Raw genomic sequence first — 27420 nt, forward strand, 5'->3', positions numbered from 1 at the left:
TTTTATCGTTTCAAAACACAACAGTTTGGATTATAGCGATTAGTAATGATCAGATTAAATCCTAAAAGCTTCACAAATCAATAAGATGTATAAATAAGCAGGTTTACCCTCTCCCTGAGCTTCTCCTTGAGCAGCAGGCTGAGTAGATTGTACGGCACTCGGAACCAAACCGGAGCCCCGACGATCAGCACCTTCTTCAGCCTGGCAGGGAACGCCCCCTGGTGGACGTACAGGAACTACAGTTTAGTCCACACTGGATGACAAACGCTCATGACTTGTCCCTCCATAAACAACAAAATGAGAATATCATTTATCATAATATATTTGAAAAAGTAAAATAAAGATAAATACAAAATTCTACAGCGTCTTCAACGTAATGACGAAAACTGTTTTATTTATAAAGACGTAAAGATTTGTGGGTTTCAACTTCCTGATTATCGGCGATACATTGAGGACTTTTGCACATTCAAAAGATGGAATAATATTTAGTAGGGAATTGTTAATTGCTATGGCAACGGTGAAAGACATCCACACAAATTCACATTCGTCCATTTTAACTCGAGGCGCGATTTCAACAAGACGAGAGTTTGACATGAACAATCTGCGCTATCCAGTTCACAATGTTTTTATGATTTTTGTAGTCATGGTTACACTGCTTTTAACTGAATTCAAGCCAAATGTAAACGCACTAGGGGAAAATGAGATCTAAAGATCATTTTCCTCATTTTGTGCACAATCTTACGGCAAATTGATCTCGTCCCATTCCCGTTTTAACCATAAACTTATAAAGCATTTAGAACATTCAGCGACTAAAAAGTGAAATGTCACTTTATAGATATTAAAAAATAATAATTTCAGATGCAGGGCGATGCAGTTCTGCCCCCTACAGGTCGGACGACTCATTGAACTAAAATATAGTTAAGATAAATATATTTAAAATGTTGCTAAAAACTATACACATTTCATCCCAGAATAGATTTATAATTTCACTTCCTGTTTGTAACTGATGACATCACACTAGGAAATTACCCAGCAAACACTGGGCCAAAACTCATCTGTCACACTTTTTTAATTTGACAAATAAAAATATATGAGATTGACTTTATTTTGTTGAATTAATGTTTGGAGAGAGAAAAAAGTTTTTTTGTGTAAATTCTGCATAAACTGACTGGAATGAGTGTCCCTGGTGTGATGTCACTTCCTGTCACATTTTACACAGATTTTTCAACGTTTTTCTCCACAAATACCTGCTCGATTGGTGTAAAACTTTAATTTATATGTACAACAGGTATAAATACACCAAATAAAGTCAAATTGAGAAGATCATAAAGACCTTTCATACGTCACTTTAAGTACAACGTGAGCTACAATCAGAAGACATTTTACTTTGTGTCAAATCAACTAATCTGTAACAACAGCAAAGGTAATGAGTAATGTTGTGCCTTTACTTTCCCGTCACTAAAAGTCACGTTTACCTTTAATAAGTTGAGTATTTTCTTGCTGAGGTCCAGCTCAAAGTTGGTGTAGTTGGAGCCCGCCATGTCGTAAATGAACACCAGGCCGTTCCTCTGCGTTTCAAAACTGAGAGAGAAGAAGATATGATAAGATAAGATATTCCTTTATTGTCCACACGTGGGGAAATTTCATTGTTGCAATGCAGGTAGATACAGAGGAAAAGGACGGATAACTTAAAGGAAGTTTAACAAACACTCTTAATAGAAAAACTCTTTTAAACAAAACTCTTAAAAACTCCTATAAACTCCTCATTTCTTAATAAGGAATGGAGGGGAAAAATAAAGATAAGATAAAATAAAAACAGCTAGCGTAAGACAAAATAATAATGGTAAAATAAACACCATTTACATCAGTTATATGCACATGAAGATAAGATATTCCTTTATTGTCCCACATGGGGAAATTTCATTGGTGCAACGCAGGAAGATACAGAGGTAGATACAGAAGAACAGATCACTTATAGGAAGTCTGAAAAACACTTTCAGTAGAAGATCTCCTATAAATAAAAACTCCCATAGACAAATAAATAAATACCATTGCATGTGATCACGACAGTAATTGCACATGAATATGTGTCACGACAGCACATAGATTGCACATGAATTTCACAGTAATTGCACATGAATTGCACATGAATTCCAACAGCAATTGCACATACGACAGAATTGCACATCAGTATTAGGTTAGGTCAGTATTGCGAGTGTTCAGTACTAACAGTTTTTGTTATAAAGTCTGACAGCAGCAGGAAGGAAAGACCTACGGAACCTTTCCTTCACACAGCGAGGGTGGATCAGTCTCTCACTGAAGCTGCTCTCCAGAGCGGAGAGAGTGTCCTGCAGGGGGCGACACTCATGGTCCAGCATAGATGTGAATCTAGCCAGGACCCTCCTGTCCCCCACCTCCTGCACCGAGTCCAGAGCGCAGCCCAGGACGGAGCTGGACTTCTTGATGACTCTGTCCAGCCTCTTCCTCTCCCTCTCTGTGATGCTGCTGCTCCAGCAGGCCACACCTACAGGAGCTGATGCCACCACAGAGTCGTAGAAGGTCTTCAGGAGTGGCCCTGTCACTCCAAAAGACCTGAGTCTCCTCAGGAGGTAGAGCCGACTCTGGCTCTTCCTGTACAGTGCGTCTGTGTTATGAGTCCAGTCCAGTTTGTGGTTCAGATGAACACCCAGGTACTTGTATGAGTCCACTCTCTCAATGTCCCGTCCCTGGATGTTCACTGGTGAGGGGGCAGTGGGGTGGCGTCTGCGGAAATCCACCACCATCTCCTTGGTCTTCCCCGCGTTGATGAGGAGGTGGTTCCGCTGACACCAGTCCACAAAGTCCTGCTCCAGTCCTCTGTACTCCTCGTCATCGTCGTCCGTGATGAGTCCGATGATGGCAGAGTCATCAGAGAACTTCTGCAGGACACAGCTGTCCGTGTCGTGTCTGAAGTCTACAGTGTAAAAGGGTGAAGAGAAAGGGTGCGAGGACAGTGCCCTGGGGCGCCCCCACACTGCAGGTCCGAGTGTCAGACACACAGTTCCGGGCTCTCACAAACTGGGGTCGGTCTGTGAGGTAGTCCAGGATCCACTCTGCCAGGTCATACTCCACACCAGCCGTCTCCAGCTTGTCCCTCAGGAGCAGCGGCTGGATGGTTGAAGGCGCTGGAGAGATCGAAGAACAGGATCCTCACAGAGCTGCCAGGCTTTTCCAGGTGAGAGAGAGAGCGGTGCAGCAGGGAGATGACGGCGTCCTCCACTCCGATGCCAGACCGATATGCAAACTGCAGCGGGTCCATGGCTGAGCTCACGGTGGAGCGGAGGTGGTCCAGGACCAGCCGCTCCAGTGTCTTCATCAGGTGGGACGTGAGAGCCACTGGCCTGAAGCTGTTGAGGTCTTTGGGGCGCGGTGTCTTAGGCACAGGTACCAGACAGGAGGTCTTCCAGACCTGTGGTACCACCCTCAGCTTCAGGCTCATGTTGAAGACATGCTCCATAACTCCACACAGTTCATCTGCGCAGGACCTAAGGAGCCTGTGGTATGAATGTGACATTATTGCGTGTGAGTACGACAGAAGAAGGCAGATGGAGCTGAAGAGTGAGCATGATTAAGCCCGTCACGTTAACACAATTAAAAGTGTGAAGTACAGAAAACATCACAATACATGACAGAGAAGCAACATATCAACAAAACATAGTATTTAAAATAAAACTTGAGTTACAATAAACAAATAAAACAAAAATAAAATAAATAGCAGAATTAAACACTTAATTCACTAGTTTGTTGTGCCATAGAATTATTACTCAAAAATAAATAAAATAAAACTAAAATAAATATAAACATTGAGCTCCAAAAAAACTAAAAATAAATGGGTAAATACAATATATTTCTCACAATATAAAGCCTAACTTAGATAAGTATTGCCATTGCGATTACATTTGCAGTCTAAAAAGTAGGATTCTGTGTTTAAAAAGCTTTAACATTTGAGAGAAGACTGAAATATGAACTGCTAAACTAAAACAGGAATCCCAGGCATTTCAGAACAAGTTTGCAGAGTCTAAACTACAAGATTCTTCTATGAAAAGACAGGCTCAGAAGCATTAAAGAGCAGGAACCTCTCGACGGCACGGTCCAGGAGGTAGAACAGGGCCTGGAGAACCACGTGGTTCCCCGTTTTGTTGGGATGGTGGAGTTTGGCCGTGTACAAGGCGATGGACGCTCCCGAAGGATCCCGAGCATTCTGCAACAGAGAAGTCAACGTTTCAGTCCACAATCTCACCTATATATATATACACATTTAACTAAACCTAACTGCACTGTTTATAATGTAAATGTTTGTTTTATATAATGCTTTTATGCCTTGCCTGGGAGCGTAACTATAGATAATATTGGCACATTTACAGAACTTTTTAATAATGTGCATTTTCCCAGTTCAAATAAATTAACACAAATTATAATTATTGTTATATTTTTAAATGTATGTATGTATGTATGTATGTATGTATGTATGTATGTATGTATGTATGTGTGTAACTTAACATATTTGTTGTTTTATTTTTAATGATAAAATGTACAAACAAACTTGAGTCAATATTAATAAAACAGATATGTTTTATTGTGTGTGTTTTTTACAGTGTATCCATAACCATCAGTGCATTTGATTGATCATTAGCTACAGACTCCGTAAACAATAATCACTCTTCTAGTATTGCCTTGTTTTTAATATTTACTTTTGACGTTGTAATCCAAAAACCTAAATAAAAAGGTGGCGGAGTGTTGACCACAAGGGGGCAGCAGAGTTCACCCAGTCTCACGTCTGACGCTGCCTCTGAAGCACCATTTAACACCCTGTTCATAGCCTCAGGACCTGGAAGACCCACGCTTGGACCCCGGAAGACCCACGCTAGGACCCCGGAAGACCATGCTTTGGACACTGGAAGACCCACGCTTGGACCCCGGAAGACCCACGCTAGGACCCCGGAAGACCATGCTTTGGACCCCGGAAGACCCACGCTTGGACCCCGGAAGACCCACGCTAGGACCCCGGAAGACCCACGCTTGGACCCCGGAAGACCCACGCTAGGACCCCGGAAGACCCACGCTAGGACCCCGGAAGACCACGCTTTGGACCCCGGAAGACCACGCTTTGGACCCCGGAAGACCCACGCTAGGACCCCGGAAGACCCACGCTTTGGACCCCGGAAGACCCACGCTTTGGAGCCTGGAAGACCCACGCTTGGAGCCTGGAAGACCCACGCTTTGGACCCCGGAAGACCCACGCTTTGGACCCGGAAGACCCACGCTTTGGACCCAGAAGACCATGCTTTGGACCCTGGAAGACCCTGCTTTGGACCCTGGAAGACCCACGCTTTGGACCCCGGAAGACCCACGCTTGGAGCCTGGAAGACCCACGCTTTGGACCCCGGAAGACCCACGCTTGGAGCCTGGAAGACCCACGCTTGGAGCCTGGAAGACCCACGCTTTGGACCCCGGAAGACCCACGCTTTGGACCCGGAAGACCCACGCATGGCCCCCGGAAGACCCACGCTTTGACCCCGGTCGTTTACAATAGTTTAAAACGTGCTCAAGGCGAGTTTTCGGGAGGAGAGCGCCGGCTTTTTCTCTTTTCCTGTTCGAGGTTGGACTTGCAATGTCTCTCTCCGGCTCCTCGTCGACGCCGGGTTTTCAGAAGTCGCACGCCGCCTGGTTCTAGGCCTTCCCGCGGGTCGTCGGTGAAAGTTTTACTCAAGTAATGCTCAGGGGCGTGTGGGCGTCGCCTCAGCTCTGGCGACATGATACGCACCACAACCCGAATGCTACAGTAGAATACCCGATTTCCCCGCCGCCGCGCGGTTTATGGCCGTTTTTATTTGACTTTACGACCGACCGTGAAAGCCTTCCGCTCATTAAAACAATTCAATTAGTTTGTCCGTTCGGATGAGTCGTGGAAGGCACTCGAGGCGGGTGTTCACGAACGACTCTCGAGAGGAAGCGCTGGTAGCTCGGTAACAAAGGCGATAAATCCCGAATCGCTCCCTCTTATCGCTGCGTTCATGAGCTCCTCGGAAACTCGGGATTCTGAAACGAGAAGCTTTTTATCTCGGAAAGTCAGGGTTTTTATTTTTTATAGGACCAGTAATAGATCACAGCATTTAAAGGAGATAAGCAGCAAGTTTGTTGTTGTTGGGTTTATCTAAGCGGGTCTTAAAGCGCCCCCTACAGGTCGGACGACTCATTGAACTAAAATGCAGTAAAATGCAGAGATAAATATATTTTGAATTTTGCATTAAAAATGTATCCCAGAATAGCACATTTTTCCGGGTTATCATTTCACTTCCTGTTTGTAATCGATGACATCATAATAGGAAATTACCCAGCAAACACTGGGAAAAAACTCATCCAATGTCACAGATTTTATTTGACAAATAAAAATATATGAGAGCGACTTTATTTTGTTGAATTTATGTTTAAAGAGTCAAAAAAGTTTTTTTCTTTGTGTAAATTCTGCATAAACTTTGACTGGAATGAGTGTCCCTGGTGTGATGTCACTTCCTGTCATTTTCTACAGATCTTTCAACTTTTTCTCCACAAATGCCTGCTCGATTGTTGTAAAACTATAATATATATGTACAACACGTATAAATACAACAAATAAAGCCCAAATTAGAAACTTGTGTTGTGCGTCTCTTTAAGCAAGTCGTTTGTTGTGGAATTCATCCTACTATTCTTTACTTTAGCTAGCAGCTAACGTTACATCTTAATTAAACAGTAGTGTCGGGCCTTTTCGCATAAATATGTTGCTCTTATGTATGAACGACAGAGAGTAAAGCCAAGAATCTAACGTTTAGTCAAAGCTCTCACATATTTAAGTCGAGCACCAGCTTTTTTTTTAAAGTTCCAGAGTAGTTTTCCCGACTTGTGTGAGCTTCATGTGCATTTTTCAACTCCGACAAATGTTTTTCTGACTTTCCGAGGGCCTTCTACTCTCTTTGGCCCACCGTCAACACCCAAACCAACTGAAATCGATTCACCGGTATCAGACTATCGATCGTCGTCACTGGCCTCACAGCGAATCGATTTGTTCCGACGTCCCTGGTATTGCTCTACAAAACAACGAAAGAAAAGCTACAGAAAGAAGAGACGTTGTTGGTAACCTCGGTCGTCTTCGTGTGCGTCTCCGTGCTAAAAATACCCGCACAGGATGTGAGCGGAGTCTCCGACGTCAGAGCAGGAGGATGTACAGCGTCGGGAGCACGTCAGCGGGAGAGAGCGAGGGCCGGATTAAAACTACGGGGAATTCTAATGTGTCGGGGGGAAATGTCACGAGAAGACACTTTTGACCAGAGATACAAGGTCTGGAGAAAGAAAAGTATAAAAGGTTTCACCAGATTGTAAAAGGGAAGCACATGAAAAGCTTTGAGATGTTGAAAGAATCCTTTGACTTGGAGAAACACAACGTTTATTAGGTATTTTATGAGTCATTATAACCCTCTGACTGACATGTTCATCAAAGCTTATGAATCACAACTTTCAAGGGGAATAATATCCAAATTATATAGATGTAGAAAAATATTCAGTTGCCATCATCTGGACAGTCATTCTCAAGTCTTTATAACGCTGATACTTATCCAAAGCCCCGCCCACTATCCGGATAATAGCCTGTCCTGCTTCAAATTTCCCATGAAACAATCTTATTTGTTACCATAACAACCTGTAATGGGCCATAGAAGTGTTAGCGGCTGCAGCTCCTCATCACTGATGTGTACCGGATTGACATCTGACATCTTGAAACTTAAACCTCCATTTCTGTTTAAAGAGGGATTCTTTTTGATAAGAATTGAGTTTCAGACACTAGACCTTTGATTTTGAGAATATTTTGATAGTAAAAATCTGCTGATGTTATTGATGTGACGTGGCTGTTAAAGTTTAAGTCTGAGTCCATTATTACCTCCAGATTTCGACCTGATTTGTAGGTTTTAGAGCGAGACTGGAGGTGACCGCTAACACTTTCTCTTTGTTATAACAGACCTGACTAGGACTCTTGGCTGCTTTGACGAGTTATTCAATCTTTATTACACTAAAGCAATGAGTCAACGTTGTCACCCGTTCACTCGATCACAACACGAGGAACATCTGGGATCGTCTTAGAACGGAGGATAAAGCTCGTTCTCACCAGCACGGTGAACTTTCCGCTGAGCAGCTCCGACCTCAGCGGCTCCTCGTGTGGCTGCAGTCGCACAATTCCTTCTTTGAGGCGCGTTTCCTGGAACGGAGAACAGCAGGTCAAGTCAACAACAACAACCACAACAACAACAACACGCACAAAACGCCATCACTCCGGTCGTTTCTGCAGATTTATTCCACAGCGTTTTCAGGTTTGTAGACTCAGGACAGAACTGGAGATTATAACTAAACAGAGCGGTTCTAACTTTGAGATTAATCCACAAAAGATAATGTTTAAATGCCAAAGGTTAAAAGGTAAATAAACGTTTGTGAATGGCTGTAGAAGAGTGCGTTCTGTTTTGTTTTGTGAAGCGTCTTGGAGTGTCCTGGATAAAGTATAAACTGTAACATTATAAACTTATTATTACTTTTTGCCCGATTTTCTAACCGCGAAAGGAGGAAGTAGATCCTGAAATCTGCTGCTTTTACAAAAATATACTTTATATATTTAAAATAGCTGGTGCCCCGTCTTTTAAATAACGCCAGCCGTAACCAAGAGCTTGTTACAAAGATAAACAAATGATTATTTTAGCAGTCGACTGGGGAAATGTATTTCTTTTGAACATTTTAAGTATTTTTAATCACATAAAAAGGTCTCTGGATGGATCATTTTTAAACAAATAACGTCTCAATTGTATCAATAAAATGCTTTCTTTATTCTTATTGTCAACATTTTGATCTAATAATGCCACGGCCTTTGTTATAATAGATCTTTTTAGAGTCCGTTTGGTCCAGATAATGATTTCAATGATCATAATCCAGTTAAGCAAAACCAGAAGTGCAAAGAAGCAAGTACGAGATAAATATTTACATAAACAGGAGGTTATGAGACAGTTTGACACGATATGAAGTGCAATAAAGTACAAATTCAGTCCCGTCTGTTAGTGGTTCCAGCTGGGAGGCTCCTGCAATGCCCCCTGGAGGACAGGAGTGTGAAAAGCCTGTGCGGGTGAGTCCTTCACGACGTTACAGAATGTGCCCTAACGCAGAGAGACGAGGGTCAATGATCAAAAATAAATTAAACGTTGCAATTTAAAGCAGTGCTAATAAACATTTTGCCCTTATTGGACGTCCTTATAAGCCCCTGTGACGGTTAAATATGTATTTTCAGGGCGTTTGACGTTCCTTATAACATTTTCTGATATCGACAGGAAGACTCCTCTGAGGAACCCTGACTCCTTTGTATGTTTGTCAATGTGAAATGTTTGTGTGTGATTATACGGTTTAAGACAAAGAAACAACAAAAGCTTTCATAACTATTTTCAGACCATGTGTTTTCACAAGTGAGCTGCAGGGGGATCTCTTTCGCCAAAGTTACTTCGTGCTGATTTAACGATTGTTTGCGATTATTGACATCACGATCAAAACGGTAATAAAATCCTACATTTTCTTTAATTCATGTTTTCTTAACAAGTTGCTGCTCCTTAATACATCACAATTTATATGAAATTAAACTTTCTGAATGATGAATTTGACATAAACGGCAAGATAAAAAAATCACTTTATATTTAGCTTTACTTTTCTGAGGAAAGGCTGAGCAGAACGGACTTCATTTTGCTTCTAAAATTGTCACATTTCATTTAATTTAACTAAAAAAAAAAACTAAAAAAACAGAATTTAATTAAAAAAACATCAATTTAATTTAAAAAAATGTCACAACTATAATTTTTTTGTCTTTACGATTATATTCTCACCTAAATAATCATGACTATCGATTAAACGGATCATCTTGACATCTCTTGCCAGTGACAGATTGAAAATTGATGAATCGTTGCAGTCAGAGAAGCTTTATTTGGGGGGAATTTTCAGCAAACGGCAGGAGGAGAATGGAAACGTGCCCAAATCCTTCACAAAGACCATTATCTGCAGTTTGTGACGCTCTGAATTTGACCACTGAAATACAGAGAAGTTTCTATTCCTCTTTGAAGCGCTGAACCCACAACAGTACATTACCCACTTTCACTTCTGCTTTTACACATTTTACAGCCGCAAACTAAGAATCTTAGTTCACATCAAGACTAAATGTGCATAATATGTAATTGAATGACTGCAAAAATATTATAAAGGACCTGGTAAAAAGGATTCAGCGAGTGTGGATGTATTTAAGGTACTTTAGAGCAATAAAAACACCTGATATTAAATAAAAACATTTCAGACATTTCGGGCAACGCAATATTAACGCCGTGGACATTGGTCAGAAAAGCGACGCAATAAACCTTTAAATCCCAAAGAAAAAGTCTTTAAATCCATTGCAACACTTAAATTTGAGCTTAAATTCCTATTGTTCGTCCTTCTCATTCAAAAACCGCCAATAAATGTTAAATAAAGACTAAAATTATAGGTTTTATATCGATACACGTTTCATTTTTTCTTTTCTTTTTTTATAGATATTTTGATTTAATAAAAGAATACTGTACATAATATCTAGAAAATAGGGAAGAAGATATAGAAAATGTTGTGAAACGGCTGTTAATTACTGCGTTTTTTCAAAATATAAAACCATAACATTTAAAGTTATTTTAAAAGTTAACCTTGAGACTTAAATATGCATGCTTTAATTTATTATCCAGATCGTCAAAACAAAAGCTTAAAACATTGATAAAAACCCAAAATTAAATAGATTGAATATTCAAGAAAATCTAAATAATAAAACTTGCCCAAAAAATGTATTAAAAAAATAATAAATGAATAAAGCACACATTTAAAAAAATAAAAATAAATAACGCACACATTTTTATTAAAAAACAAACTAACAGTAGATTTGTTTGATTTGTTTTCAGATGTAGAACCGCGGTGTCGCTTTGATACATTTACTTGGTCTCGATATCGATCCGTGCCATTAATCGGCCCTTGACTGTTAAAATAATCACGGTTGACATCTGGTATTGACATGAGCCGCAGATCTTTAGGGCTCAAACGACTTTTTAGTTTCTCGAGTTCAGCTGTAAAAAAAAAGCCCCAGAATCCCCAGAAGTCCCAGAGGAAGCGCTGACGAACATCAAACCAACAGGAAGGAACGGAAACGCCAAACTAAACACGCGTCGCTCAGGTTTTAACGGAGAATTTTTTGCCGTTAATCCGCTTCAAGAGCTGGAGAGGAAATTAAGAAGTGGGACAAAAATTAAAGCTCCAGTGACGGGTTCTCATGTTTTTCTAATTAAGACGTTGTTTGTCCCCGTGGTAAATAATTATCATAGTTTTACGTCAGTCGAGTTGCAGTTTGTGAAGAAAATTTGACGGGTAACAGTTGAAAATGACAGGAAGTAGAGCAGAGTTCACGATCCCTCTGTGATGTCATCAAAAAGCGCCGTTCCATCAAAATGTAGAGGAGATTTGCGCGCGACTTACACCTTTTTATGACAAAATAAAGGTGTTTTCAGGTGTAATTATTTGTCAAATCATAAATATTGTGTGATTTAAATGGAGTTTGGCTCTTCTTTACAATCTGGTTGCTAAGTAACAGTTATGCCAATGTCATATTTGGACATTTCAAACCAGGAAGTGATGTTATAAACGTCACAAAAATGGACAAATTGGGGGAAAACAAGCAAAATGTTTGGTAAAATCTTAAATATAATCACTTTGTTTTATAAAGTGTAGTCTAACGTTTCGTATGGACTTTAAGTATTGGCGTAGTCTTTCTTATTACTGTATTTTCCGGACTATAAGTCGCACCAGCCAAAAAATGCATAATAGAGAAGAAAAAAAGATATATGCAGGGCTCAGATTAAGGATTTTCACTTGTATAGCGGTGCTGCTAAACAATCCGTTAATTTTTTCAAATTTGTATAGCAATTTGATGATTGCATAGCAAAACATGAAAGTGACTAACAATCAATATTCTCCATTGATAACACGATTATTTATTTAAAATGTATTTGTAAACATTCTATTTAAAAAAATACTCTTAACAAATTAACTTTTAAACACTTTTTAAACTTTTTTTTCTAGTAAAACAGAAAACTTGCAAATAAAATTAGTTGTTGAACAAATTAATCAACACAATGTCAGATGGCCTTATTTACAACTTTCTTCCATATCATCATCAATCAGATGACTATTTGCAGGAGTCTCATTTACATATTAATTGTCTTTACACTCACAAAAAATATGTATTAAGCTTCTGATGGAAAAATAAAGGTTGCTGTGGCGTCTATCATGGTGTATTTTATGTGTTATTCAAATTGTACAGCTCTATTTGACATTCCATTCCATTTTTCGTTTTGCTATTTGATGACAGTCCCTAAGTACTCTCGTTTCTGCTCCGGCTGCACATTTGATGACGGTCCCTAAGCACTCGTCTCGGCTCCGGCTGCACATTCGGAGCCGTGTAATTCGCTGCGCCCAAAATACGCATCTGATTGTTAAAAACGAGGTTGTGTCACTTGGCAGTGTAAATATTAATATTTTGGCCTGTGAATGATCTGCAAAGACTTTTGCGTTTAGGAGCTATTGACCTCGGAAGTCTGTATCTGTGGCGCTAATTTTACAGCACGTGGCTCCTCCCACTTTCCGACTCGTGGTCTGAGACAGCAGCGGGACTCGTCATGTCCACACAGCGTCCTACATGTGTCAGGCCGTTATTGACGATCGATTGAGCAGCATCAGAAACGTGGTAGAGTAGCACTCGTAGCGCCGCTTACCCGGTAGCTGTGGAAAAGCTCGATCGCTCGCAGCACGTCGAACTTCCGCGCCATGAGGAACTTGACGGCCAGATCCTTGGACAGCGGGGACACGCCATGTTGACTCGTCCACTTGTTGATTTCCTCCAAAAACTGCCTCGTCGCCTGAGAAAAAAGAGCCGAACATTTACACATTAAAATAGAGGTTCAACTACATTAGAAAAGTTAGGACTAGAGTTAGAGCGAAGAGACATTAGGAATGCAAAGGTTTAAGGACTGGACAGACCATAAATACCGTACGAAAAAAAGAAATCACCTTTGGACGGAATTTGAAAATTTGACACATTTTTCAAAAAAATTACAAAATGGGACTTTTTGCGGCTTTAACATTATTTTCTCTGGATGCCTCCTCTTCCTAATGTTTTATGTTTATTTTTTTCTGTGCAGGAACACCATTGGGCAAAACTTTAACAGCAAGTTCACTCTTTTTTTCTCAATTTTTTTTATTTCACCAGTGACAGTCCAGTTTACAAAATATGTTTTTGTAACATTATTACGCCTCTTTTTATTTATTCTTTTATTTATTCCCTATTTATTCTCTCTCTTGTCTTGTTTGTTTTCATTGTTTAAGGTTTTTAAATAAATATCATAATAACAATAATTGTAAGATTGCGTTAAAATTAACAACAAAATTTGATTTCTGTATAATTCTACACATACCACAAACCAATTTGCTTACGAGGACAATAAATGACCTACGTTCTTTTTAAGTAAATCAACAGAAACGTGTTAAAACATGTCTTTAAACGCAATAGTGGAGCTTTTTAATTATCAAACGTGAAATGTGTGTAAATTTATCACAAAAGTTCAGGAATATTACTCTTCTTCTTTCTTGATTTCTATTTTCAAAATCAGTAGCATTTTTTTTTCTTCAAACCGACATTCACGATCATATCTAAATTCCGACATACTGCATTGCCCAGTTCCAGGTTTAAGGTGATATTTCATTGACAGACTTTTCACTTTCGTCTCATAATCAAACCTCAACCTTCACGTTTAAAGACACATTTTGACACATTTATGTTGCAACAAACTCAAAAAACATTCAATTGTCTTTGTCGCCCGCTCCCATTATTACGACACGTGTGGAATTTCTCACATTTCTTTCCAAAAACTGTGAATGGCGCTCAAGTTGCACACGTTACGCTCTTTTTGGAAAGGTCACGAATGAGGGAAGGAAACGACATCTGAACTGGCTGAACTCTGTGTGAAATGTACGAGCGACAGAAGACGAGGAACTAAAACTAAAAACTCGTCAAAAGTATCAATACCCTTTTCCTGTGATAGGATTTGCGATTCGCATTTTACTAAATCAGATTCTGTTCAAAGTTCGCGCAGCGTTGACCAAAACACTGAAATATGAAGTCGTTTTGTACAGATCTAAACTGCAGAGTCGGCATTTTTTATTTTGTTTTATTTGCAAAGTAAGATGTTTTTTGTTGAGGAAATGACAGCAGCCTTTGCCAATTGTGCAGATTCAAATTTTGTTTGGATAATTCTTGCGTAAATAAATCTTTATCGACACAAAAACTAGTATTTACAGCAGATATTCATGTGAACAAAACAAAACCCAGGAGCCAGGGCTGACCCAGGACTGACCCAGAATCAAAACAGGTCTAAAGTAGAATTAAACTAGGACTAAACAAGACCAAACCAGGTCAAAACCAATGCAAACAAAAATTAAACCAGTTAACAAGATTTTTATTTTTTCAATATTTGAGTAGTGGGCCGGATTAAATTGCTTGGAGGGCATGATTTGGCCCGCGGGCCTGATGTTGAACGGGCCTGATTTAAATAGACCTTTATATGGATTCCACCTGGACTTTATTACAAGTCACCAAAACACATTTTTAGTTAAATTGGCTTCAGCTTTTAAAGAGGAATTGTCAAAACACAAAACATGCCCAAACTAGAGTCCAAACCTCATATATTTAACTAAGGAAATCTGTGTTTTTTGTGTCAGAATGCAGCCAAAAAACAGCCAAAACTAAATGTTCAGGAGCAGCTTCAGTTTGAATTGGGGCTCGTTTTAGTCTGTGGAAAATAAGCTGGAGCCAGTCATAAATAATTGTTAATCAAAAGCCAAAGTGACGTTTAAATGAGTCGATTCTCTGTAAATCTCTTGCACAACAGCTTGCAAGAAAATGACATTCCACAGTATATAGCAACAGTTCTTGGTAAAACAATACAAATCTCTCCTAGAAAGACTTCCATTCCTCATTTCAACTGATTTTAAAATGTCTTTTTAACTCAAAAAACACTTGTAATTGATGCCCAAATGTATACAATCAATGCCATACTGTGGAATATTCCATGCAAAGCAGCAACAACATCTCTATGGAGACAAGAAAGTCGTACTTCATTATTTTACATTTTGTTCATTTTAAACATCAATATTGAGATAAAACTTCCTATGTGACAATTTTAAGCCTATTTTTGAACAATTGCAGTTCAAAGCTATGGACAAAGACAGGTGGTAGCTGAAAACGGCAATTTTCTGAGGACCCGAGCCTCAAATCCAGGACAAAGCAGGAATTCTCCAGCGTAAATGAATCAATTGAAAATACGGCTGTAACGTGGCCAAAAGACTCAAAAAAAGTAGTTTTAAATAACGTGTACACTTTGTAGATATGGATGTAAAGATGATTCAGTTAATCAATACTAAACTAAACCAAAAACTAATAAACGTGACTATTTTAAAAAGGGTTAGGGTTATGAGTTTTAGAGTCTGTATAGTCCAGATAACTCCAGAGTATAAGTCGCACCAGCCAAAAAATGCATAATAGAGAAGAAAAAAAAACGTATATAAGTCGCACTGGAGTATGAAATGTGGTTGCAAGTGTGAAAACAACAAATAATATCACATACAAGTCGCTCCGGAGTATAAGTATAAATAGAAGTCGCACCCCGGCCAAAACTGTGAAAAAAGGTGCGACTTACAGTCCGGAAAATACGGTACTATAAAAATATGGCTTTGGTCTCCCATAAAAGCACTTACAACTACAACAATGACTGGATTTTGAAGGGATTCCTCACTATTTTCCCATGAACCTGCTGTACTTTTCACGTTTTAAATGCTCAAACGCTTCAGTTAGCATTAGCCTAAACCTCCGCTCTAGCGCCGATTGGTCAGAACCCACGATGCACCTCTCTGTCGCCACACGGAGGGCGGCGCCAGAGCCCGAGACGACGACGGAGCTCAACACTGGGTCAAACGTAGAGGACACACTTTCCGACGAGGACAATAAAGCAGACGCCGACCCGATTGTTCCCAACATTTTTTTGTCTCAAATGAATCGATAGCTGAAGGTCAATATTGTCAATTTACACCATTTTAATGCCTTCTTTTAAAGTTATTGAGATTAAAAATCATCCTAAAATGCAATAAATGATTACATTCCACCTTCTTTTAAAATCTTAAAACCCAAGTACTTTGTTTTGGTAAACAAGGGTCTAACTTATGAGCAACGCCGCAGCTCATCTCACTTGTAGCTTGAAAACACATCATTCTCTTCGGCCTTTTCCACAGAACAATACGACGGACTCCAGTTTCCTTTTCGAGCGCGTTCGCAGTTCTTTTCCTGGAAGTCTGTGTTGGAGCGCGGCCAGTGTCCGTGACCCGCGCACTTCAGCCCCGCTCGTCATCGCCGACGCCGGATTCTTTTTCCCAACTTTTCAGGAATGTTGTCGACCGCGGACGTCAACGGTTTCGACTTGGGACAGAAACGTGTGCCAAATGCAACGATCCTCCCCCCGGGTCGAGTTATAAATAAAGATCTTAAAATACCAGCATGAGTACTGAACTTTAATCACGTACAAATGTGACTTTTCATGCACGATTTTAGATTTTTTTTTTAGGCATGTTATAATCGTTTCTCGAGCTGTCAAGTTTTGGACATTTAGTGATTTAGTTCGATCGTTTTTGTGGGAAACAGAAGAAAAGTGAGCTATAGCTGAAGAGAAGAGTTTAGTCTTTTTTACAAATATACCAAAGTACTAACAATGTAAATAGCTGTTTTTGCATGAACTACAGTGCGGTTGTGGTCTTGTAAGTGCAAATTTGGCTCAGATTGTATTTATTTTATATACATTTTTTTAATTTGGTATTTATTTATTATTATATATATATATATATTAATTAATGTATATCTTGTATTTATTTATTTTATAGTTTTTTTATTATTATCATTTTGCGTTATTGTTTTAATGTTGTATTGTATTATTCAATTTGATTATTTAATTCATTTGTATTTACATATTTTATATAGTTTTTAGTATTTATTATTGAATTATTTTAGGTATTAATTATGTATTCATTATTTTTGGTATTATGTATTCATTTATTTATCTTGACACAACAACACAAACACAAAAACAAAGAGTGTTTTCTGAGGCTCAGAGGGAGAGGACCTCGCAAACAGGATGAATTATATAATTGTGAAAGAAGCTAAAAAAAAAACAACTCCAGCTGTTTTCGATAATGGGAACGATGTTATAACTACGACTGAGCGATAGAGACAAAAATGAAAATCTCAATAACAATATTCAGATGATGATGATATTTTCGTATTAAACGCATCAGGAAAGTGCTAGAATGTGCCAGTACATGTATTGGATGACCTTAAAATGACTCAGAAATGTGCACAGTTTTATACGCTTTATACCCTTGTTACTACTTGTTGGGGAGATTACACTACACGTTTCCGTCGCTTTTATCACAGACGATAAACTCTAAAGTCTAAATTTTCCAACAACAAGTGCGATATTAGACATTTTTCGATACCTCTCCCGCTTGTAGTTAGAACATTTAATCTCATATATATGTCTCTTAACACTGCGCCACTGCCATAACTAAACATTTGACCCGCCACTTACCGATACTAAACAACTAGATTTTTCGATACTAAAGGAATAAACTCGATTCTCAAAACCACAATCATAATCAAAAATGCTATTTTTAGGTAGAAGTTTTGGACAAATAGAAAAAGATAAGAAAATTTCAGTCCAACACAAAACCAAACAGAACATTACCAGAGAGCAAAATTGAAAATAATAACACAAATAGACATCAACTACAAACTTAAATAAACATTTTTAAAAAGTCCCATTTGGTCCAGAGTTGTTCAAATTTGTCTATTTACAATTTAAGTTTGATTGTCACTTTTTCCATTTGTTGCTTTGTTTTCAAGGCTAAATTACAGCAGCTTCTTTATTAAACATCAGTCTTATTCTTGTTCTGATGAAGCTCAAGTTCATTCCAATAAACGGGCCAAAATGTGACTTTTTTTATAACCGTTTTGACATTTTTTCTGCATTGAATGAATCAAGTTTCGATGCTAGCTTTAGCGTCAATTAGCATCAGATTTGTTCAACGTTTTTGACCGCCCTGCTTGCCGCGCACATAATGCTTTATTTGCAACGAGTGCCGCGCACATAATGCTTTATATGCTAACTTTAGCGTCGATTAGCGCCCTGCTTGCCGCACACGTCTGTCTTTTTGCCGCCGGCGTCTCCCCCGAAGCCCGCGGCCCCCCACAGAGGAGGCAGTGATCGCAGCCGCAGGAAGTCCAGAGTCTCCGGGGGCGGAATACAAAAATGACGAGACAGAAGACGCCACTGTCCGAGTCCAAACGGCGTCTTTGCGAAAGCGTTTAACATTCAGGACGAGTGAGACGGTGGCCTGCACCTGAGCGAGCGGCTGCGAGCGCTTCCAACGCGACGCGAGAATGGTTTTAAAAAGAAAAAGAGGGAAAGTAAACCAGTTTTCTAAATCTACGAGAGGCCACTTTGACGACGAGGGACGGAAAACGACGGGAGCGGCGGCGAAAAGCAAAAAAAATGACATCAGATTAAAGAATAAATTCAAAATAATTGAACTCAAAAAAGAAGAACGAAGTTGATGACGGAGAAATTCATCAAGTAAAGAGTGAAAGAGCAGCTTTTTAGGAGCGTTAGTGACAAGAAAAGGACGTGACAAAAAACGTGAGTATGAATCGCACCAGCAAAAAAATGCATAATAGAGAAAAAAACATGAGTATAAGTGGCACTGGAATATAAGTCACATTTTTGGGGGAAATGTATTTGATCAAATCCAAGACCAAGAACAGACATTTCATCTTGAAATGCAGTTTAAAATAATAACAGATGAGAGAACATGGTGAATAGGTGTACGTATGCTAACGCTAACACCTTCAGCTACATGACATATGCTAACACTAACACCTTCAGCTACATGACGTATGCTAACGCTAACACCTTCAGCTACATGACGTATGCTAACGCTAACACCTTCAGCTACATGAGGCACAGACAGAACTGTGGTAAGTGTCTGGTATGTTAACGTAACATATGAACAGTTATTCAGATAACTATAGCATAAAGAACATGCTAACAAGTTTACCAAAGCATCAGTTTTACCCCAAATCACTAAATCCATTGATTGTCGACATGTGTTTTTTCACTTGCAGATTTACTCGCAGTGAGAAGAAAAACTTTTACGAGCAGCGGGCGAAATTGAAAAAAAATGTTTTGTATCATCTCAGTAACGACAAGCCAAATGTCAGATATGGAAATGTGAACGTCTTGGTTGAGGTTAAAGTTTCGTACAAAAAACGTGAATGGACCATAAATTTAGCAACAAAAGTGCAGAAATATCACTTTAAATCGACTTATTATTAACGGTTTTAATACATTTTGCTTTTCTCCAGAACAACGATGGGCCCATCTCATCGTAGGCGCTAGTTCCGATTGTCGTAAAAGTGCAGACCTTCACTTCTCGTTCTGTTCATTCTTTCTCAAATAAAGTCAAATAAAGAGACACAGAGCGAGTTCCAGAAGGATTAATCACTGCAGCAGGTTCAGACTTTTACAGATGATGTAAATATGTCACCGGGGGAAACCTCTGTGTTTATAGAAGTGTTTTTGTCTCAAAGCTAATGCTAACGTACATGCTAGCATACATCAACTTAAATTTAAAATGCACAAACTTGATGAAAGTGAATAGAATGCAAAGTGGAGTGTTTTTGTAAACAGGTTAACATTATAGATTACATTTATTGTGTGTTAGCATTAGCTTAGCGACTAAAGCGGTTACTTTTATAAACACACAGACGTCTCCATGACACATAAAAAGGTCTGAACATGTGACTGGAATTATCACTCTGGAACTCTCGCTCCGCTTTGTCTTCATTAATTATTGATTTATTCTACGCAGACTCGGCTAATTCCCCATAAGAAGGAGTTGAACGGGAAGTGGAGCTCCGTAATTTTACATCAACAGAAACGAGCCACATTGCAACAGTATTATCATTATTACTAATTACTATACATTTTTCATATTATTTCTGCCACCTCTAAGTCAACGTGAAGCTTTTATCACTTTAACTCAGCGCGGAGAATGTGGCCAAACATTTACTCAAGTTATGTTCTGCGGAATATATCATTACTCAACTCAAGCAGTAAAAACATGACGTCTGCAAACGACTGGAACAGGTTTATTCAAATGTGACTCAAGTAAACGCGACTAAAGTCAGCTAATCCGTCACAAAAACCTGGTGAGAACTTTCTGCATACATTTAAGCACTTTTCTTTCAATTGTAAATTGTTGTAAACTAGCTACTAATCTGTAACCGCTGTAAAACGTATCATTTTATTACTCCTTCCCCCCCGTTTTAAAATCAGACCCGTTTTGTAACGCGGTTTGTAACTATAGCTTGTAAATAATAAACAGTTTTGGAGGGAAAACCAGAGTCCCGTTTTAGAGCCTGGACCGGGTCAGGTAAATATTTATGGCTGTCCGTTGGGTCAAATGAATCTCCGGGGAACGATCGCGAAAACAAACTTCGACCTCGGATTCCAGCTCGGCGGATGTGGCTAAACCAACACGACAAGTCTGCGAAATATAGCATTTTTATGGACAGCAAAAAGAGGAATACGTTTTTTCCCAGGTTGTGAAAGAAATTCGAATGTTCTCGTGACATTCAGATCAAAAACTTTTAACCATTTTCTGTTCACGTTATTATAATTTTATTAGTAGTAGTTAATTTAAAAAAGGGACACAACAGAGAGCATTGCCACATTTAAGATTGCCTCCGATACGTTTGCTCTCGGATGTGTAATTCCCTCTGCTGCCAGTAGATGTAGCCCTCGGGTCAGAGACATTAGAAGTCTTTTGTTTTTAAACCTTGTTTTTTTTGTTCTAAAACATAAGAGGGCAATCTAAAAGGTAGTCAAGAGCATGTTTAAAGGCTTGTACTTGTAGACATAACGCATAATATTTGTCCTTTAAGTACAGATCCAAACCATGTTGTTGTAAAGCTGCTGCAACTACAGATTATTTTAAGTCAATTAAACAGTGATTATTTTATGTTTTTTATTAGTCTACTCAAACAATTATTTCTACTGTACGTTGAGACTTTTACAATATATTTTCACCAATTAAATGGTTGAAATATTGTGATTGAAAGCTGAAAATACATACAAATAAAGTGCATTTGTAATCATTTATTCCACATTTTGATTAGCAACACTGTCGTCGTTGTAAAATAAAACACTTTTTCGGCTTGTGTTTCAGATAGACGCTCAAAATGCTCCAACTATGATTATTGTTTGATTGATTCGTTGATTAATCGTGAACCGTTACACCCTCCCATCACCTTAACGCTCGCAAACGTTCCCCTTCAACTACAGACACAAAAAAAAAAACTTGGGAAACGCCGCTTTGCCTGGAAGCACTTTCGCCGACAAATGCATTTGCCGTCAATAACGACATCATGCCCGCGTTTACGATCGGCTGCCGGGAGCTCGCGCCGCCTCGTTCGTTTCCGCCGTCGCTGGGGAGTTGTCGTCTCTTCCCAGAATTAGCCACGGCAACGCCACTCGGACATGCCAGGGGCCACATTCCTGCCAGGGGGGAGTCATCTCGGAGGCTATTATCGTCTCTGCCGGGAGGGCGGAGCTGCTGCCACAAGGGTTTTATGGGAAGCAGAGGAGGCGGACCTGCACCGTCATGCTCCCAGTCGCTTCTACGGAGAGTCGTGATTCAGGCGTTCGATCAACACTTTGTCTAATCAGTTTACGAGAGCTGAGACGGGCGGCGGTTGGGTTTTGTTGGCGCGAGTCGATGACCACAAGACACAGGAAGTCGAGAACCTTTTCACGCCTTTTAACGCCCGACAGCAATGAATTCCAGTTGATGAAATCTACATATTGAGTTAGAAGACGTAGATTATAAATGAAAGGCAGGGCGAGAAATGGCAAGAAAGTAAATTACGGTCGATTTTTTTCCTTCAATTGAGCGATCTCGTTTGTATTTTGTCTCGCCAAAAACAAATTATAAAAGTCTTTCAGTATTGATTTTGAGAGACTGTTAATATGTGCAATTTGACACAAAAAATAGCCCAATTTAATTGTTCAAATCGTCCAAACTCTGCTCCAAACGCTGCTTTTCTGTGGATCGATCGATTAAAAACATGCAAGAGAGGATTGGATTCGCTCTGAATTTACTTCATTTATTCCCGATTTGTGGAGAAAATGTTGAAAAATCTGTAGAAAATGGCAGAAAGTGACTTCACACTTATTCCAGATTATATGCATAATTTACACAAACAAACAACCTTTTTGACCCTAACGATAATTCAACAAAATAAAGTTGCTTTCATATATTTTGTTTTGTCAAATTAAAAAAATGGCCCAGTGTTTGCTGGGTAATTTCCTAGTGTGATGTCATCAATAACAAACAGGAAGTGAAATTATAAAGCTAAAAAAATGGCTATTCTGTAATTAAACTTTCAGCAAAATTCAAACTGCATTTTAGTTCAATGAGTCGTCCGACCTGTAGGGGGCACTTTAAATGCCCCTCCCCATTATAAATGCTCTTGCACTTTATAATAATTTGTGTTTATGTTTTTCATGAGGAATATTTATTAATTTGTTTGCGTTTTGAAATTAAATCTCACTTTTTAACTACATTTATAAAAAAAATTTCAAACGATCCACTTCAGGAACAATGCGATTGACACGTCTCTAGAAGCTGCAGAATTTCACTTCACGTTAACGTCACCCGGATGAATAAATAATCTGTTGGTCAACGGCGTAACCATAACGACATAACACATTTGAAGGTTGCGTTTTAAAGGCTGGATTGGAATTTGAACCAAAACATTTAAAGTGCCTCTGACAGGTTGGATTACTCGTTAAACTAAACTGGAGTCAAGATAAATATATCTAAAATTTGGCAAAAATGTGCTTGAAAAACACTGGGCCAAAACGTATGTTTTTTTTTAAATATTTGACGAATAAAAATATACGAGAGTATCTTCATTACGTTGAATTATTGTTTAGGGGTAAAAATGTGTGTAAATTCTGCATGAGTGATGTCAGTTCCTGTCATTTTCTACTTTAACCTAAACTCATGGAAAAACAAGTGATCAATAGAAAAAGCTGTTTCATGAGAAAACCTGTATTTGCTGACGCCAAAATTTGGATTTCGATTAACCTTTTGATTTAGTAAAAATAACAAAATATCTGGGATCTTGGACATAAAATCCACCATATATATGTATATTTATGCCCAATTTATTTTCCATTTGTATTTTTACTCATTAGTTTGTTCAAAAAGACAAATCTGACATATGAGGGACAACAAAAAACACCGGCACATCGGCTATACCCTGCCTCTTCCGACGTCGGGGCCAAACCCTTCCACGTCGACGGGGCCAAACCCTAAACCCTTCCACGTCCACGGTGCCAAACCCTTCCACGTCCACGGGGCCAAACCCTTCCACGTCCACGGGGCCAAACCCTTGGACGACGGGGCCAAACCCTTAGACGACGGGGCCAAACCCTTCCACGTCCACGGGGCCAAACCCTTCCACGTCCACGGGGCCAAACCCTTCGACATTCTATTCCAGTAAATTGAATGTGTTTCTGTGTTAACGGCCCCTCCCTCGTCCTCTAATGCCCTCCTCCACCGGCAGGAAATGAATTGCCGCTCGAGAACGATTAGGTGATGCTGAAAACCCAGAAATGTCACGTTTTAAACCAGATGGAATGTTTCTGTACGCGGAGGTGGAGGGCCCCCGGGTTGAGACGCTCTGCTCTCAGATAAACGACCTCTTCTGTGGAAAGGCTTTTAACAGCTGCTACTCTGCCTCCCGAGGGCCGCACATGAACACTCCCCTCTCCTCCCGAGGGCCGCACATGAACACTCCCCTCTCCTCCCGAGGGCCGCACATGAACACTCCCCTCTCCTCCCGAGGGCCGCACATGAACACTCCCCTCTCCTCCCGAGGGCCGCACATGAACACTCCCCTCTCCTCCCGAGGGCCGCACATGAACACTCCCCTCTCCTCCCGAGGGCCGCACATGAACACTCCCCTCTCCTCCCGAGGGCCGCACATGAACACTCCCCTCTCCTCCCGAGGGCCGCACATGAACACTCCCCTCTCCTCCCGAGGGCCGCACATGAACACTCCCCTCTCCTCCCGAGGGCCGCACATGAACACTCCCCTCTCCTCCCGAGGGCCGCACATGAACACTCCCCTCTCCTCCCGAGGGCCGCACATGAACACTCCCCTCTCCTCCCGAGGGCCGCACATGAACACTCCCCTCTCCTCCCGAGGGCCGCACATGAACACTCCCCTCTCCTCCCGAGGGCCGCACATGAACACTCCCCTCTCCTCCCGAGGGCCGCACATGAACACTCCCCTCTCCTCCCGAGGGCCGCACATGAACACTCCCCTCTCCTCCCGAGGGCCGCACATGAACACTCCCCTCTCCTCCCGAGGGCCGCACATGAACACTCCCCCTCTCCTCCCGAGGGCCGCACATGAACACTCCCCTCTCCTCCCGAGGGCCGCACATGAACACTCCCCTCTCCTCCCGAGGGCCGCACATGAACACTCCCCTCTCCTCCCGAGGGCCGCACATGAACACTCCCCTCTCCTCCCGAGGGCCGCACATGAACACTCCCCTCTCCTCCCGAGGGCCGCACATGAACACTCCCCTCTCCTCCCGAGGGTCGCACATGAACACTCCCCTCGCCTCCCGAGGGCCGCACATGAACACTCCCCTCTCCTCCCGAGGGCCGCACATGAACACTCCCCTCTCCTCCCGAGGGCCGCACATGAACACTCCCCTCTCCTCCCGAGGGTCGCACATGAACACTCCCCTCTCCTCCCGAGGGCCGCACATGAACACTCCCCTCTCCTCCCGAGGGCCGCACATGAACACTCCCCTCTCCTCCCGAGGGCCGCACATGAACACTCCCCTCTCCTCCCGAGGGTCGCACATGAACACTCCCCTCTCCTCCCGAGGGCCGCACATGAACACTCCCCTCTCCTCCCGAGGGCCGCACATGAACACTCCCCTCTCCTCCCGAGGGCCGCACATGAACACTCCCCTCTCCTCCCGAGGGCCGCACATGAACACTCCCCCTCTCCTCCCGAGGGCCGCACATGAACACTCCCCTCTCCTCCCGAGGGCCGCACATGAACACTCCCCTCTCCTCCCGAGGGCCGCACATGAACACTCCCCTCTCCTCCCGAGGGCCGCACATGAACACTCCCCTCTCCTCCCGAGGGCCGCACATGAACACTCCCCTCTCCTCCCGAGGGCCGCACATGAACACTCCCCTCTCCTCCCGAGGGTCGCACATGAACACTCCCCTCGCCTCCCGAGGGCCGCACATGAACACTCCCCTCTCCTCCCGAGGGTCGCACATGAACACTCCCCTCGCCTCCCGAGGGCCGCACATGAACACTCCCCTCTCCTCCCGAGGGCCGCACATGAACACTCCCCTCTCCTCCCGAGGGCCGCACATGAACACTCCCCTCTCCTCCCGAGGGTCGCACATGAACACTTCCCTCGCCTCCCGAGGGCCGCACATGAACACTCCCCTCTCCTCCCGAGGGCCGCACATGAACACTCCCCTCTCCTCCCGAGGGTCGCACATGAACACTTCCCTCGCCTCCCGAGGGCCGCACATGAACACTCCCCTCTCCTCCCGAGGGCCGCACATGGACACTTCCCTCTCCTCCCGCTGATGCAGAAGAACCCTGTGGCCCGCCGCAAACGCAACTACAGCAGCTAAAGAAACAGAGGGAACTACAAAGACCATGATCCTTTGCTGCATTTCGGTGCAGAGAACACGAAGAAATACCGCTTTATACAATTGTCACGACACAATTTTCTCAAAACGACAAACTAATGACACTTTTCTTTATTTCCACACACAGATCGATCGCAATTTTTCATTCATTTTCGTCTCGTTAAAGCCAAATAAATTGTGTCTTTCAACATTACTTTTCTAAAAATAAACAATAAGTCTTTAATCTGTGACATTTAACACATGAAAGTAGTAAAGTTTCTTTCTCTAGAGTCGGACGTGGTGTGAAAAGCTCAGGTCATTGACCTTTAGAAACAACTGAATCTTGACGTCGATTAGAATTCGATTAATTGCGGAGCCCTTCCTCTTTTACACCCAGCTTTCCTTCCTCCTCCTCCTCCATTGCTCTCTTCTTTAACCATCCTCTTTTTTCTCTTCCCCTCTCTCCACTCCCTCTCCTCCCTCCTTCCTTGCCACTACCCCTTTCCTACCCCCGTCTCTCCTTCCCTTTCCTCCCCAGCTCCTCTCCCTCTCTCTCTCCTCCCTCCTTGCCACTCCGCCTTTCTGGCTCCATCTCCTCTCCCTTTCCTCCCTCCCGCCTTCTCCACTCCCTCTCCCTCCTCCTCCTCCCTCTCCTCTCCTCCTCCCTCTCCTCCTTCTCTCCTCTCCCCCTTCTCTCCTCTCCCCCTTCTCTCCTCTCCCCCTTCTCTCCTCTCCCCCTTCTCTCCTCTCCCCCTTCTCTCCTCTCCCCCTTCTCTCCTCTCCCCCTTCTCTCCTCTCCCCCTTCTCCTCTCCCCCTTCTCTCCTCTCCCCCTTCTCTCCTCTCCCCCTTCTCCTCTCCCCCTTCTCCTCTCCCCCTTCTCCTCTCCCCCTTCTCCTCTGGGGGCCTCGTCCGGTGGAGGGGCCCGGCTCACACAGGAAGTGGAGCAGATGAAGCTCAGAGTTGGACAAACGTTCAGAGGTAAAACAGACGTTGAGATTGTGGTCGTTTTATCGTTTAACCTCAATTTTACAACAATCTGAATCTAATCTGAGACGCAGCAGGTGAACGGGGAAATAAACCTTCATCGAGCAGCGTTTTCAGAAATAAAAAATAAAAAAACATTCACACATTTGGTGATAAATCTGGAAAAAAAGATAAAAAGAAAAAGCCAGGTTAAATTTCTTGCTTAATTATCACCGTTTGATCAAAAAAATATGGATATTATTTAGTATTAGTGTAAACTCCTGGTAGATCTGACTGAAAATTGGTGTAAAAATCTAAATTATGCCTAAAAAACTTGGTTGTACAGTAGATATCAGCAAATCCTTTTTTGAAAACACTTAAAATAAACACAAAACTTTAGTGTCTCACCTCAAGAATAATACGTTTGATAATAAAATTGCTTGCTTTTGTTAATGGTCTTTATT

At 41.6% G+C, this 27420-nt stretch overlaps 1 protein-coding gene across 2 annotated transcripts in view; it reads right to left on the reverse strand.

Moving 5' to 3' along the window:
* Positions 1-27420, reverse strand: part of ptpn9a (protein tyrosine phosphatase non-receptor type 9a) — a 49475-nt gene that overhangs the window by 16098 nt on the left and 5957 nt on the right. For both annotated transcript variants that reach the window (XM_072434793.1, XM_072434792.1), the window contains exons 2-6: positions 12867-13010; positions 8174-8263; positions 4116-4240; positions 1476-1581; positions 108-218 (exon numbers count right to left, since the gene is read on the reverse strand). In XM_072434793.1, the coding sequence (XP_072290894.1) occupies positions 108-218; positions 1476-1581; positions 4116-4240; positions 8174-8263; positions 12867-13010 (576 nt within the window). The remainder of the gene's footprint in view (positions 1-107; positions 219-1475; positions 1582-4115; positions 4241-8173; positions 8264-12866; positions 13011-27420) is intronic.

This window comes from Eucyclogobius newberryi, unplaced genomic scaffold, assembly GCF_026437365.1.
Source record: "Eucyclogobius newberryi isolate DKJ021-1_F unplaced genomic scaffold, fEucNew1.0.hap1 SCAF_7, whole genome shotgun sequence".
Taxonomy (NCBI): domain Eukaryota; kingdom Metazoa; phylum Chordata; class Actinopteri; order Gobiiformes; family Gobiidae; genus Eucyclogobius; species Eucyclogobius newberryi.